This window comes from Stenella coeruleoalba (assembly GCF_951394435.1).
Source record: "Stenella coeruleoalba genome assembly, chromosome: 11".
NCBI lineage: Eukaryota > Metazoa > Chordata > Mammalia > Artiodactyla > Delphinidae > Stenella > Stenella coeruleoalba.
This window is the reverse complement of record NC_137157.1, coordinates 89,819,800-89,834,103: the sequence shown is the minus strand read 5'-3', so window position 1 is coordinate 89,834,103 and position 14,304 is coordinate 89,819,800. Positions and strand designations below refer to the sequence as shown.

General features: G+C 40.2%; 1 protein-coding gene across 6 annotated transcripts in view; it reads right to left on the bottom strand.

Moving 5' to 3' along the window:
• Positions 1-3,892: 3,892 nt before the first annotated feature.
• Positions 3,893-14,304, bottom strand: part of EPS8 (EGFR pathway substrate 8, signaling adaptor) — a 261,244-nt gene continuing 250,832 nt past the window's right edge. For 4 of the 6 annotated variants that reach the window (XM_079936969.1, XM_079936968.1, XM_079936971.1 and 1 more), the window contains 3 exons: positions 9,878-10,058; positions 8,299-8,428; positions 3,893-6,545 (listed from right to left, as the gene is read on the bottom strand). In XM_079936969.1, the coding sequence (XP_079793095.1) occupies positions 6,432-6,545; positions 8,299-8,428; positions 9,878-10,058 (425 nt within the window). In that variant the 3' untranslated portion in view covers positions 3,893-6,431. The remainder of the gene's footprint in view (positions 6,546-8,298; positions 8,429-9,877; positions 10,059-14,304) is intronic. The other 2 variants (XM_079936973.1, XM_079936972.1) reach the window with 1 other exon arrangement.

Below are 14,304 nucleotides of genomic sequence, written 5' to 3'. Positions count from 1 at the left end.
ATGACCCAGTGCCTCTTAAGGGCAGGGGAGGGAAAGAGATACAATTTACTGGTTATCTTTTTTTTTTTTTTTTTTTTTTTTTGCGGTACGCAGGCCTCTAACTGCTGTGGCCTCTCCCATTGCGGAGCACAGGCTCCGGACGCGCAGGCTCAGCGGCCATGGCCCACGGGCCCAGCCCTCCGCGGCACGCGGGATCTTCCCGGACCGGGGCACGAACCCGTGTCCCCTGCATCGGCAGGCGGACTCTCAATCACTGCACCACCAGGGAAGCCCTACTGGTTATCTTTTACAAGCAGTACAAGCCTACAATCCCTGGGATAAGGAAACTTACTAGCTCTTGATTTGAGGACAATTCCCCAAAGCCAGTGCAGCCACTAAGATCCAAAAGGAATAAGTTAGCCCTGATGAGCTGAGGAGGCATAGATCAGAGTTCAGGGCACTGGAAGCAGCTGGAAATTCTGAAAAGGGGAACCAGAGTGGAAGCATTTGTGCAGAGAATGGCTGCAGAAATCTGTAAGTGAACCCACCCAGTTCACACAAGGCAACATCACCCAGTGCTTACCAGAGTGGCCACTGCAAGGTTGAGAAAGGTCGCTGCGCTGGGAGACGTCAGAGGTTCAGCTCAGGAAAAGTGAAGAGAGCTGTTTAACTCCTTGGGTATCCAGCTGAGATGTAAAATATCCTGTGAATTCATCCCCCCAAAAAGGGCATGCCTTAGAAATAAGGACTCCACTGTGAAAACTATTTTTTTTTTTTTTTTTTTTTTTTTTGCAGTACACGGGCCTCTCACTGTTGTGGCCTCTCCCGCTGCACGGGCCTAGCCGCTCCACAGCATGTGGGATCTTCCTGGACCGGGGCACGAACCCGTGTCCCCTGTATTGGCAGGTGGACTCTCAACCACTGCGCCACCAGGGAAGCCCTGAAAACTACTCTTGATAGCTACAGGCAAAGCCTGAAATCAAGTCCTGACAAGATTTTCAGAGAAGAGAGAGTTTGTAGATAGAGTCCCATCAAGTTAGAAGATCTTGTAAAACACACTGAACTTGCCATAATTCATCCTAGCAAAGCATAAAACCAAAGTTATACAAGCTCAAAGTGATCAGCCAATATACAGCTGATTGCCGGAATAAGAATAAATATTCTTCCAAGGAAGATAACATATTCTAAAATATCTAAAACATGTCATTTACAATGTCAAGTATATATAATAAAAAACTACTACACATGCAAAGAAATAGGAAAATAGGACCCATAGTGGGGGAGAAAAAAGCAATCAATAGAAACTGAGCCTGAGATGGCCCAAATGTTGGGTTTAGCAGGTAGATTATAAAGCGGCCTTTCTTTGTTATGGGAGAAAAGGAAAGTTGCTCAAAGACTTAAAGGGAAATATTCTTTTAGTGAGTGAGCAGACAGAAATTCTCAGCAGAGAAATGGAAGCTATATAAAAGAACTAGAACTGATAAAATACAATAACTGAAAAGAAAATTCACTGGATTGACTCAACACATACTGGAAGACAGATCACAGTGGGGAAAAAAAGAGTTGGTGAAGCTGAATACATATTGACATAAATTTCCAATCTGAAGAATAGGGAAGAGATGGATTTTTAAAATATTAACAGAGAATCAGGGATCTTTGGGGTATAGTAAGATACCTGACCTAACATACATGTAATAGAAGTCTGAAGAGAAGAAAAGAAAAAAAAAAGCAGAAAAAAATATTGTAAGGAGAAAGCGCTTCTAATAATAGGAAAACACTGACTTAAAAATCCAGAAACTCGCTGACCCCCACATAGAATAAACACCAAGAAAACCACCTTCATCAATTTTATAATCAACCTGCTGAAGATGAAAGATACAGAAAAGAATTTTAAAAGCAGCCAGAGGAAAAAATAAGAATGATGACTGACTTATCATCAGGAGCAATATAACCCAAAAATCAATGGAATGACATTTTTAAAGCTCTAGAATAAAAAGTAGTAACCTAGATTTCTATATACAGTAAAAAAATATATATATACTTTGAAAAGCAAGGTGACTCCAAGTCTGAGCCAAGATGGAGTCAGAGGGACTGGATTTACCCTCCAGCCTGAAATAATATGTGCTTCACACACATATGTATTCACACACATATGTGAACAGCTTTCAAGATATTGAACACTGGGCAATGAAAGATGAAAAAAATGCAGAAAACCCTACAACTGTTCCAGCTTTCTGCCTAGGGATTGCTTTCAAGCTTCAGTGCAGGGAGGGAGAACCCATGTGGAGTTCAGCAGACTCCTTGAGTTGAGGAGACAAAGCTTAAAGTGTGGCAAGGGCAAGGGAGCTAAAATTACAGCACAGAGTAATAGAGAGGAGAAAGCTGCATGAGGAGAGAGCTCTGGAGATATGCACAGGGTCCCCATAGAGTCCTAAGCTGAGGATGGATCATTGCATGCCTATGAGAAAACTGCTCAAGCCTGAGGAAAGAACCACCTGAAAGCGTTAGAGGAACAGTTCTCAGAGCTCATGCAGAACCAGGAATAGTCCTTATTACCACCTGCTACAGTGGAAAACATAATTCATGGAACAATAGGTTGAGGAACCAGAAGGGTTTTGCTACAACAGTGAGATAAAGTTAGTTATAATGTAAATATTGCTCTGGTTTCACCAAACAAAGCTTAAAGGCAAGATCAAACTCTTACCAAGTAATTTAATAGCATCCCCAAACAAATGACAATAATATTTAAAGGTATACAAAAGTATCCAGCACCTAACACAATAAAGGTAAAATTCACAATATCTGGCAACCAATTAAAAATTACATTAAAAATGAAAGACACAGAAAAGAATCTTGAAAGCAGCCAGAGCTTTTAAAATTATCAAGCATACAAAGAAGCAAGAAAATAAAACCCATAATAAAGAAAAAAATCAATCATAACTAACCTAGAATTTATGAAGATGATAGAATTAATAAACAAGAATATTAAGACAGATATTTTTACTGCTTCCATATGATTGATAAAATTGAAGAAATATTGGGCAAGTTGAGACATGGAAGATATTTTTTCAAAAAGTACAACTTCTAAATATGAAAACTCTAATATGAGATGAAAAACACAAATGGAAGAGATTAAAAGAACAGAAACTGCAGAAGAAAAGACTAGTGAACTTGAAGACAGAAATAGAAATTACCCAAAATGAAACACAGAGGGGAAAAAAACTGGGTAAAAAATTAAGAGAAGAAAAAAAACTGGGTAAAAAATTAACAGAGCACCAGTGACCTTGGGAAAACTTCAAATGGCCTAGCACACGTGAAATTGGAGTCTCCCAAGGAGAGAAGGCAGGAAGGACAGAAAAAAAAAAAGTAATGACTGAAACTTTACCAAATTTAGTAAAAACGATAATCCCCCAGTTTCCAAAAGCTCAATGAACATCAAGAAACAGGCAGGAAACTACACAAAGGCCATAAGCACATGGCTTAATGCCAGTGATGAGAGCTGCCCTCAGGCAGCAGCCGTAGGTAACTGATTCCAGCAGCAGTAGGGAACTCTAATTTCTAGATTTTTCCCCTAAGTTTTCAGAACTCCATCACTGCACCCCCTCAGAGGTAAACTGTCCAGAACCTTCTCTCTCTTCAAGTCTCTGTCGCAGCTCTACAGGGGATCTCTCCTCTGTGGTCTTGAGGCATCAGCACCAACACCAGACAGTGCCTCTTCTTCGGTGGTCTGTGCCCAAGCTCCCACGGTCCTTCCTTCTTCAGGCTTCTAATTGCTGATAAACCCAACCCCTTCCCTGTGCAGCCCTAGCCCAAGGGATGGGGGTTGCTTTCCCATTATTACTACCTCCGTGGTATCACAGTGTTTCCTTTTTGCCTGTTTAACCAATTCCTTATGTTAAATACTGTTTAAACAACAGAGAAGGATGATTGCATCTTTTTGGGCAAAAGTATAAACATTTTTAAAAATCATTTTATAGAATTTCAAAGACGTACAGAGGAGTGCACATATAAGCTAAGTAGCCAGAGTTGAAACACGTTGGTTCTTGAGCTGTTCTCTCAGTTTCCAATCTACCCCCTTTATTCCCATCTTTGTGATCTGGGGCTTTGCCAGGTGGGTGACCAATAGATTCTGTCCAAAAAGTGTGCTACAGGGACACAGGAAGCTAGAGGGGAAACAAGGGACTTGCTTTTTTTCTGTTTTATTTCCTGTTTCTATCAACATCACCCTAATAATAGTTCTTCACTCTGTAAGTAGTGATTGATTGCCTGTAGGTTCCAGTGACCCCGCAATCCCAGTAGCAGCCTCCTTGTTCCCTCTCAGAAATTCCAGTACCAGCTGCCTGGGCTGCTCTCCTCTGAGGTCTGAGTCCCAGCTCCATGGATTTGCTGAACTATTTCTTCCGCTGAATTCTTTTCTGAATTCCTGAGGCAACAGCACCAGTTAGGCTGTGCCCCCTTCTCCGAGGTTTACCAGTTGTGGCGTCTTTCCTCCAAACTTCTCATCCCAGTGGCCTAACTCCTCAGATGTTGGGATACAAACTGTCCCTCAAGCTTTTAAATCCCATTAATCCCAAGTCTTCTCTTGGTCTCCACATCCCAGAGGGAGGTAACTACTTCCTGCAATTACTACCTTGGTGATATTTTCCTTTGGAATTTTATAGCATAAAGACATACTTATAAACGATACCAATTCTTTTCATGTCAGATATGCTATATTACACACAGGTTATTTTCACTTTTCCATGCCAATTTCTTTTGTCTTATACCTACATTTTCAGAGATTTTCAATAAGGGCTACGTTATAAATGTGCATCAGTGCTTATGAAATGGGAAGGATCTACAAGAATTATGATTCTCATGTTTGCCTCACTTTGCCCAAGGGACGACGTTACGGACAGACTGAGAAATGGAAGACAAGAGATTCTCATATCCCTCATGATTTGGGGAAAGTTAGCCTTTAGGAAGCTAAGCCTCCTCATCTATAAAATACAACTCACAGATTATTGTAGATCTCTAACAAAGCGTTTATGTGGAAGCACTTTGTAACCACAAATGGTGTGTAAGTTTGTTTTTACTAGATGGTAAAAGAAAAGATGATGAAATAAGAGAGGTGGAAAGAAGAGAAACAACTGAAGAAAGTATTCTAGAGAAGTTTCTACCCACTCAGAACTCCACTGGGAATCAGTTAAAAAAAAAAAAAAAAAAGGAAGAGCGTGGGCCTCTGTTTTTCCCATTCCATGCAACCCTGATCCCCACTCGACACGCCAAAGGTCCCTTTTGCCAACGAGACAGAAGCCATTTATTAATGTACGGCAAATACTGTTTATTGCAGACTTTCCAGCTGACTCATGTGAAAAAGGCACTATGAAAATTAATGAATCTAGATAATCTCTCTAAATGGATTTATGTTAAAATATACAACATTCTTACATAACATCTGTTTTATATATGTGAAATAATATAACATTTAATGACAAAAATCATGTTTTCAAAAATAACATTTGTTGAAGGTTAAGTCTCTTTCTTTTCTCTACCTAGAATCTTTCACAGGATTAAAATATGTGTATATTATTTCTTATTACCGGAAAAACTTGACACAGATAAACTCATAAAATGGCCCCAATTTGCTCTTAACTACGTATATCAATATTCAGGACTGAGGCCTTCATTTAGCAGAATACTGTAACACACACCAATGCAGGCTATTTCCTGTGACAGAGTTGGAATGCATATGACCTCTTTTACACTTGTGCTTTCTCATATATAAGAACACAGTATAGATAAGAAGAAGAATATAAACTGAATCAAAATACAAGCTATACAAGGAATTGTGATCAACAGAGCCACGACAGATAAAATGTCTCGGGAATGCTCCAAAGGTTTCTATTTGTATGTCCAAGGCCTTGCTGTATTTTACAGTTCATTCAATGTTTTAATCTTTTTTAAAAACTGTTGGCATTAAGAACTTTAAATAAATCTAAACATTCTATTACTGAGTATGTTGAAGAAGAGACCTAAGTAAGCAGAGGCTAGCCTAAACGAAGCTACACCCTGGATGATACCTACCATAGTCACAGGCAAAACTGAAACTGTTTAGATTTTGAATCATGGGCAATATCTCTGTTTTGTTGCAATAAATGAATCACCACTGTCAAAAAAAAAAAGTCTGCTTAGGCATTGAGATGGGGATGAAATAATTAATCCAATAAAGGAAACCTCACCTTGGTAAAGTAGGCAAAATATTCCCAAGGTGAGAAATTCTGTTTAAAATGTTTTCATTTTAATAAAAATAACGGGCCCAGGAGCAAGTCGTCTGCTTACTTATGTTTGCGTTGTTTCTTTATGGCGATAAATTCTGTACACCAAGAAATGAGAATCTGACATTCCCTTCATGGCTTCTTAAAACAAAGCACGTTGGAATAATGCCAAGAATAATGGAGTTTAAAAACTAATTAGTGACTGCTTCCCTCATCAAAAGATTCCACTCCTGAATCGCTAGCAGCAGCACTGATTTTTTCCTGTCGTCTTCGCATGATTTCTTGCAACTCAGAGCTGCCGTTGTTATCCTGAAAAACAAACATGGTTCGGACGAGACGGTTACTGGTTTGTGAGGCTGCAAATCATGTCATGAAATGGCTTAGGCTAAAAGTTCTTTGTGTTTTTCTTCTCATGTCTCTAAGGGGAAGACTGAAGGCCGCCCTTCATATAAGTGATGATGCTGGACTTTACTAACATCACATTTTCACTTATACTGTCTTAAGGCAATTCACTCACCATGCCTTTCACTTGAACCTGTTAAAGATAAATCAGTAATGCATGTGGAATGCTCTAGATTCCCTGGGGGAAAGAAGAGATTGTACAAGAAGCACAAAAAGATGGTAAATTATCAAAGAATGCTCTTTAGGTCAAGTAAGATACTCATCTATCTACCTTAGGGGATTCTAAATCAGGCCCAGAGACTGGGCTCGGAAGACACCAAGTTTCCTCATACCAAAGGGTTCTGACCTTCTGACATCTTGTTGGCTTTTGTCCTTTCCAAACCTGGCCTACAGTCCCTGTGCACCCTCCTTATTCCTCTCTCATCTACAGAAATCTCTGGCAACACAGGTGAGTAATATGAACCATGAACTAGATGCAAGAGAAGGGCATGATGGGAAGGTGCCTGGGGAAGACGAAGAACCTCAGGTAGGAAGTCTCTGCCTTAATTCACATCCAGAGGAACAGGAGCTAGAGGCCAGGAGCACATGGGAAGTCAGGGGAAATGACAGTGATAGGGGGTCTGGACTGAAGGAATTCAGAAAGGTTAGGAATATGGAACTTTCTATCATAATCCTTAAGGAGGAATTTATACCTTCTCAACAAAATTAGAAGGTATAATGGTAACAAAACTGCCTCAGAAAAGATATAATCCCGACTCACATTCAATATACAAAAAGTCTAATATAGAATCAACCAAGATGAATGTCGTAGGAAAAATTTCCAAGGGAAATATAATTTCTCCTGAGTGAGAATGGTTACAGGGTTGTATGCACGAAGCTATTTTCCTGAGTTATTTAACTGTTGAATTTATACAATAAACCTGCTAGAGATAATTACGTATTGATTTCACGCCAAAGCCTATACCCTTTCATTGGAGTCTAAGTTTAATTTTCATGAAAGCTATTGAGAGCTGTGAGATGTAACAGTTAGAAACTACTACCCTTACACAGCCCACGTTAAGTAGAGTAGGATATTGAAACCTTAAGAACAGCCAATCTAGAAAACATTTACTCTTTTTCTTTCATAGAAACAGCTATAACTAAAGAATTACGCTTCGGGGCCCGCTGTTTGCAATGATCCCTACCTAATATTTTCCCTCTGATTATTTATATGTATAAGCAGGCCTAAGGCACACAGCCACGGTTTTAAGACTTGACAACCTCTAACCTGCTAGAATCTCCAAACTAAATACTAAGGACAGGTAAAAGAGTTCTGGCCTCTTAAGGCATTTACTCACCCGAAGTAAATGAGTAAATAAAATTCCTACAGAGGTCGTGCACGTAAAATGAGAACATGAGGCTTTTCATTAGATATCCAAAAGTATATGGAGCTCAAGCTTCATGTTATAGGAGCACTTATAACAAATTAATCTCCCTGAAAATGCTCGCTAATGGTCTCCAGTGACAGATTACTAAAGCTGAACCAAGTTGAATTCAGCTCTGCATGAAAGGCAAAGAGAGTGACCTATATGGACATAAATACTGTTTCCAGAGCTTTCAAATTGCAGTCCATACTCCTGACTAATGCAGAAAAACACCACCTTAGGTTGAGAAGTCGTACCTCTAATGCAGCTTTCTGTACAGTAATTTGGCTAAAGACTCTGGCCCCTTCAGGGCAGACGGTTCTCAGTTCATCTTTATTGAGAGAGAAAAGTTGTGCACCATTTAATACTCCAAGACTATTGACAGTTCTGAAAAAACAAAAGGAGGAAAAGAGGGAAATAGAGCATTAAAAATACTGTCTGGATTTGTGGTTGCCAAGGGGGAGGGATGGACTGGGAGTTTGGGGTTAGCAGATGCAAACTATTATATAGAGGACGGATAAACAACAAGGCCCTACTGTATAGCACAGGGAACTACAGACAATATCCTGGGCGGAACCATAATGGAAAAGAATATAAAAAAGAATGCATACAGGTGTATAAGTGAGCTACTTTGCTGTACAGCAGAAATTAGCACAACATTGTAAATCAACTATACTTCAATAAAAATTAATTAAAAATAGGGCTTCCCTGGTGGCGCAGTGGTTGAGAGTCCGCCTGCCGATGCAGGGGACACGGGTTCGTGCCCCGGTCCGGGAGGATCCCACATGCCGTGGAGCGGCTGAGCCCGTGAGCCATGGCCGCTGAGCCTGCGCGTCCGGAGCCTGTGCTCCACAACGCGAGAGGCCACAACAGTGAGGGGCCCGCGTACCGCAAAACAAACAAACAAACAAACAAACAAATAAATAAAATACTGTCTGGATAAAACAAAAGAAAGATTTCTGGTCCTGCTACAACCTCTCTTCTCTAGGTGTTCCATACACTGGAACTCATAAATGGTACTAGAGTGCTTAGGGCAATGATGGGACGGTCGTGATGACGACCCTGAGGCTATATAAGATCACTGATCATGAAGTGTCAAAAAAGAGTCAACTGGGTTTATTATCTTTACTGTGTATTACCAATTTCTTGAAATTTGGTGTTTCGTAGAAGGAATGGATAACTTTCTAGTAGCCAAGCAACTGACTAACCAGTGTACCTCATGTTTTCAGTCACACTGGGTGAGTTTATAATGTGTCCAGTGCTCTTGAATATGTATTCGTCAAATAGTTCAAATACATATATTCAAATATGTTTACCAAATACACGAGAAAATGTTTACAAGTTTTTAATTATAGACAAATAGAAACTTCACTGTGGCTTTCCTAAAGGAAAGCTCTATTAGATTATAACCTACAATAAGTAACGTCACTTACTTTTTATTTGCCTGGGATCTCTATGCTGCAGCAGGAGGAAAGGTTCTGCTGTATGTCCTCTGCGGTCTGGGGAGTCTAGGTAAGACTACAGACCTAGCCTGTGTGACCCTCTGAGGCAGAAAGACAGCCACCAGCCTCAAAGCTGCCAAGAGACTGCTCGAGGGACCAATGATGAACAGACACCACCATCGAGAAAATGGGGTACCATCAAATGATAGTTATTTCTCCTTCCTCCAATTTTTTTTTTTAGCTAAAAATGGCTAGAGTCATTTCCTGAGCATGGAAACAGGTGCAGTTCGGGTTCTCACATTTTCTAAGAGTCACTTGTGACATCTTAGTGATCAAATTGAAAACACTGCATGTTATACACACAGAACTGTAAAGTATCCCCAGAGAGACTTACACAGGGTTGAAGCCCTTTGACTGCAACCATGTCTTCACATCCTCTGGGGTGGAGTCATAAGTGATATTGACAACTGGCACATTCTGCCGTGGCACGTGGAACTTCTTCTGGGCGGCACTCCGACCAATGGTCAGTCTGTGGACGAGTTCATCCTGCACTTCCTCCATCTGAGATTTCCTTCCTAGATACCAACACAGAGGAGGTTACTTTTGAAAGCCCTAACAGTTGTTGCTCTCTCTAGAACCCCAATGCCAAGAATCCTTTGACCCCAACAGGACTTACGATCTAGTATTCCTACCATCTTTCCTTTCATCCTCACCAAGTATAAACTCTGTGATCAATTATTAAAATCACTCCCTGTCTCTTCTTTCTTCATTGTGTTCATCTGGCAAGCCCCCCCACCCTTGTTAAATCTCACTTTCTGTTTATTCTGTGCTGCACCTGCATGCCAAATAGAACACAACAATGCTGAGTGAGCTCATGTTAAATTCACGATCATGAACCTCCATTGGGCTGTTAATGGTCTGTGACATTCATACTACATTTCCTGAGGCCAGTGGCTTTCAACTGGGGGAAATTTTAACCACAGGGTACATCTGGCAATGGCTAGAGATACTTTGGGATGTCACAAACAGGGGGCAAGGGGGAAGGAAGCTACAGTCATGCAGTGGGTAGAGGCCCGGGATGGACAAAACATTCTGCAATGCACACAGGTCACGTTGCTACATCAGAGAATTATCTAGCCCCAAATGTCCACAGGGGCTCAGGTTGAGAAATCCTGCCTGGGACCGTATAACTGTCCATGGTCAGACAAGTATTTCCTATCTTCTTCCTTCTGCAAACCTCCAGTTCCCAGCCCTCAGTCCTCTCCCTGAGCTGATGATTTCACTTGCATAATTTCTGAGTAAAATAAAGAAGCTAAAAGAAAACCTCCCGAAGTTCCCCCAGCAGCTCTCCTTACCACCAGCACTTTCCCCGTACACTCTGCCAGCCTTCCTTCTATTACATTATAGATGAACTGTTTCCACTCTCCTCAGGCCAGCCCCTCTACATGTGCACTAGTCTCCGTGTCCTCTGTCTGTTTGAATACTTTGACAGTAACTTCCCCCCTGCTTCTCCCATGTTATCAATTTTCCTCTTTTACTGAATCATTTCATCTGCTTACAAGCATGCTATTATTTTATTTCTCTCTTATGTTTAAATAAGCCCTTTCTTAACCCCACATCCCCTGCCAGCTACTGCCCATTTCTCTGCTCCCCTTTTAGCAAAACTCCATGAGAAGCAGTCTATACCAGCTGACTCCAATTCCCATTCTCCAATTTCCTCTTGAATTCACTGCGATCAGACTTTTGGCCCCATCCCTCCATGCCATTTTGCTAAACTCCAATGGTTGATCCCCAGTCGTTTCCTCATTTAATCTATCAACAACACTTGAAGAAGGCGCTCCCTCCTTGAAACACTTTCTTCTTATGGCCTTCAGGACACCACACTCTCTGATTTTCCTCCTGTCTTACTGGCCTCTCCTCAGCATCCTTTTCTCAGATGCTCATCTCATCTCCCCAACTCTCCAGGCCACAGTCCTTGACCTCTTCTGTGTCTGCACTCACTCCATCAATGATTGTTGTGCCTGGTCTCCTGGCTTTAAATGCCATTTAAAAGCTGATGACTACCCAAATTATTTCTCTAGTCCAGACTGGTCCTCAGAACTCTAGACCAATATACATCAACTGCCTATTTGATATATTCATTGGATGTCTATTAGCTATCTCAAACATAACATGTTCACATCCGAATTACTCATCTTCTTCCTGAAGCTTACTTTTATGCTAGACTTCCCAACTTGGTAATTCTATTTTTCCAGTTCCCCCAACAAAATACCATGTAGGTATGCCTGACTCCCCTCTGCCCTCGATTATATCCAATCCATTGGCAAATCCTGTCGGTCCTACCATTAGAATACACCACACAGCCCAATCACTTCACTCCATTTTTTTCTATTAGCTGCCTGGTCTGAGCCACCAGCCTTTTTACAGGTCTCTCTGCTTCTACTCTTCATGACCCCACTCTTCACTCTCCATCCTTTTCTCAATATAACAGATAAAGTGATGCATTTAAAATGTGAGTCAGACACACACACACACACACACACACACACACACACACACACACACACACAGAGATACATTATTTGTATATCACCTTCAAGAATTACATGCAAAGAACTGATACAGTAATCCAATTAACTAACTTGGCAAGTGACAGTGACCTGGTCACTAAGGAAGCTTTTGTGACCATTGTTCTGATTGTTTTTTTCAGGGAAAGTATTTTTAGAAAGTGTTTGGTGCCCCTGGGAAATAAATGAAAGTGTGAAATAATCAAATAGTGTTATTGCAGCCTAATTATTTTTAATGCCTCAAGTACTCAGGAAACCTTTTGAAAAAGAAAGAAGTCAAAAGAAAGAGAAATAAGAGAAGGGAAGGGAGGAAAGGAGGGAGGATGAGGGGGCTAAAGAGAGTAAGAGGGAATATTATTGATTGTTATATTTAAGTAATACAGGACATGCATTTCATTAGTTAACTCTTTTAAATCAGTACAATGTAGTCACACTGCCGTACAACATAGGAGTACATCTCAAAGAAATACAAGAGAAAAAGTATAACCACACTAAAATAGTTATCTCCTTATCTGTTGACTTAGCCACTGTGGGATCATTTCCAGTCCACAGCATAACCTCTTTCCAGGGAATATAAAAACCTCTTCTAATGTGTTCCTGGTTTTGGTTTCCATTGGCAATGTTCTAGCACATAACAACACACCAGACTAACTTTACACCTCTCTCTAAAACAACACTTCTGATTACAAAAGATTAAACTCATATAAAAGGACTAACATTTCAAAGGAAATGGAAGACATGCAAAACAACTGAAGCATTGATATCTTCAAAAGTGATGAAGAGAACCTTTTTGAATCTTACAAGTCAAACTGAATAGCTTATATGACACAGGGCTCCAAGCAGCTAGTTTGAATAAACGCAGTAAACACTTCAGAAAAGGAGCCGGGTTCTCGCTACTTGTGATATTTTAAAAATAGGTCTGTTGACTTTTTTCCCTTGTTCATAGCTATTTGGTAACATTTTTATGGGTGAGTATTCAATTTACAGCTCCTTCCATTTTACTCTTATCAGAAGTCTAGGCCATAAGCAGAGAACGCAAGTACCACACAAGGTATATTTTGAAAGAGACCTGGTTACCAGTAAAGAAGCATGTCTATTTGGTTCTAAAAAGACTGTTGAGAAGCCCCAATATTCGTTCAGTAGAAATATTCTTCAAAAAAGTGCTCAAGAAAGAAAGCTATCAAGAAAATATTTGTTTTATAAAAAGGACTACAGTTAATGTCAAACTATACTTCTGAGCTATCTTTAAAAGGAACATTACATAAGTAAATGCAAAATTTTATTAGTTTAAGGAAACAAGTACATGTGTAAATTTGGGGACATATGTTTATGTTTTACATACCAGTGTCACCCTTTGACTTATGAAAAACAGACTTGAAAATGATGAGTCACAATTATTAGGCGGGTTCTCTATCTTTAAAGTATTCTAACCATGCCTCTTTCCCACTAGGTTATTCTTAGTTTCTTAGACTAGGACAAAGAACAAACTGTCCCAGCCCACAGACTGTTCCAAAACTGGGCCTGGATGCCTATGAACCCTGACCCCAGGCCTGGAAAAAGAGTGCCACTGTGTCAAAGATTACCGTGCTGACGCAACAAAGAAGGGAGATGTTATAAACTTGTGGGAAGAATGAAGAAAGTTTCTGAGAGGAAAATTTTCCTTAGGGAAATCAACAAAAACATTTACAGAACTTTCTCATCTCAAAACTATGTCTTTCGTGTCTGAAAAAAAAATAAAAGCATCTTTTCAAAAAATACACAAAAATATTTTAAAATTTACTTGCCAGTTATATTTATGCACACACACTCTCATACACACACATACACAGGCATAGTTGTTTTTGCCACACAGAAAGAGCTAATCATTTTTCCAAAACTTCAGTTTTCCATTAGTTCTTTGGTAAGGTCACGATATGGATGAGAAGGTAATTTTAATTGGCTATACTTCAGCTGAGAAAGTAATATATAAAAGTAGGTTTGTGCTTATTGCATTTAACCAGAATTTCCAGAACAATTAAATAGTAATAGTTTCAGTGTCTTCTTTTTAATTTTCTTTAAATCAAGAGTGACCACAACTGAAGAGATAGGGCTATGATTTACTGAGATGAGAACTTGAATCTTAAGTTCCAATCTCAGCTATAAAGTTAATAGTTCAAAACTTGTATCTGGACTTGGGCACAGGGAGCCTGCTGAGCTCCCAGTCTAATCCCCTGCCCTCTCCAGGTCACGTGGGTCCTTGGGGGCATAGGAAGGA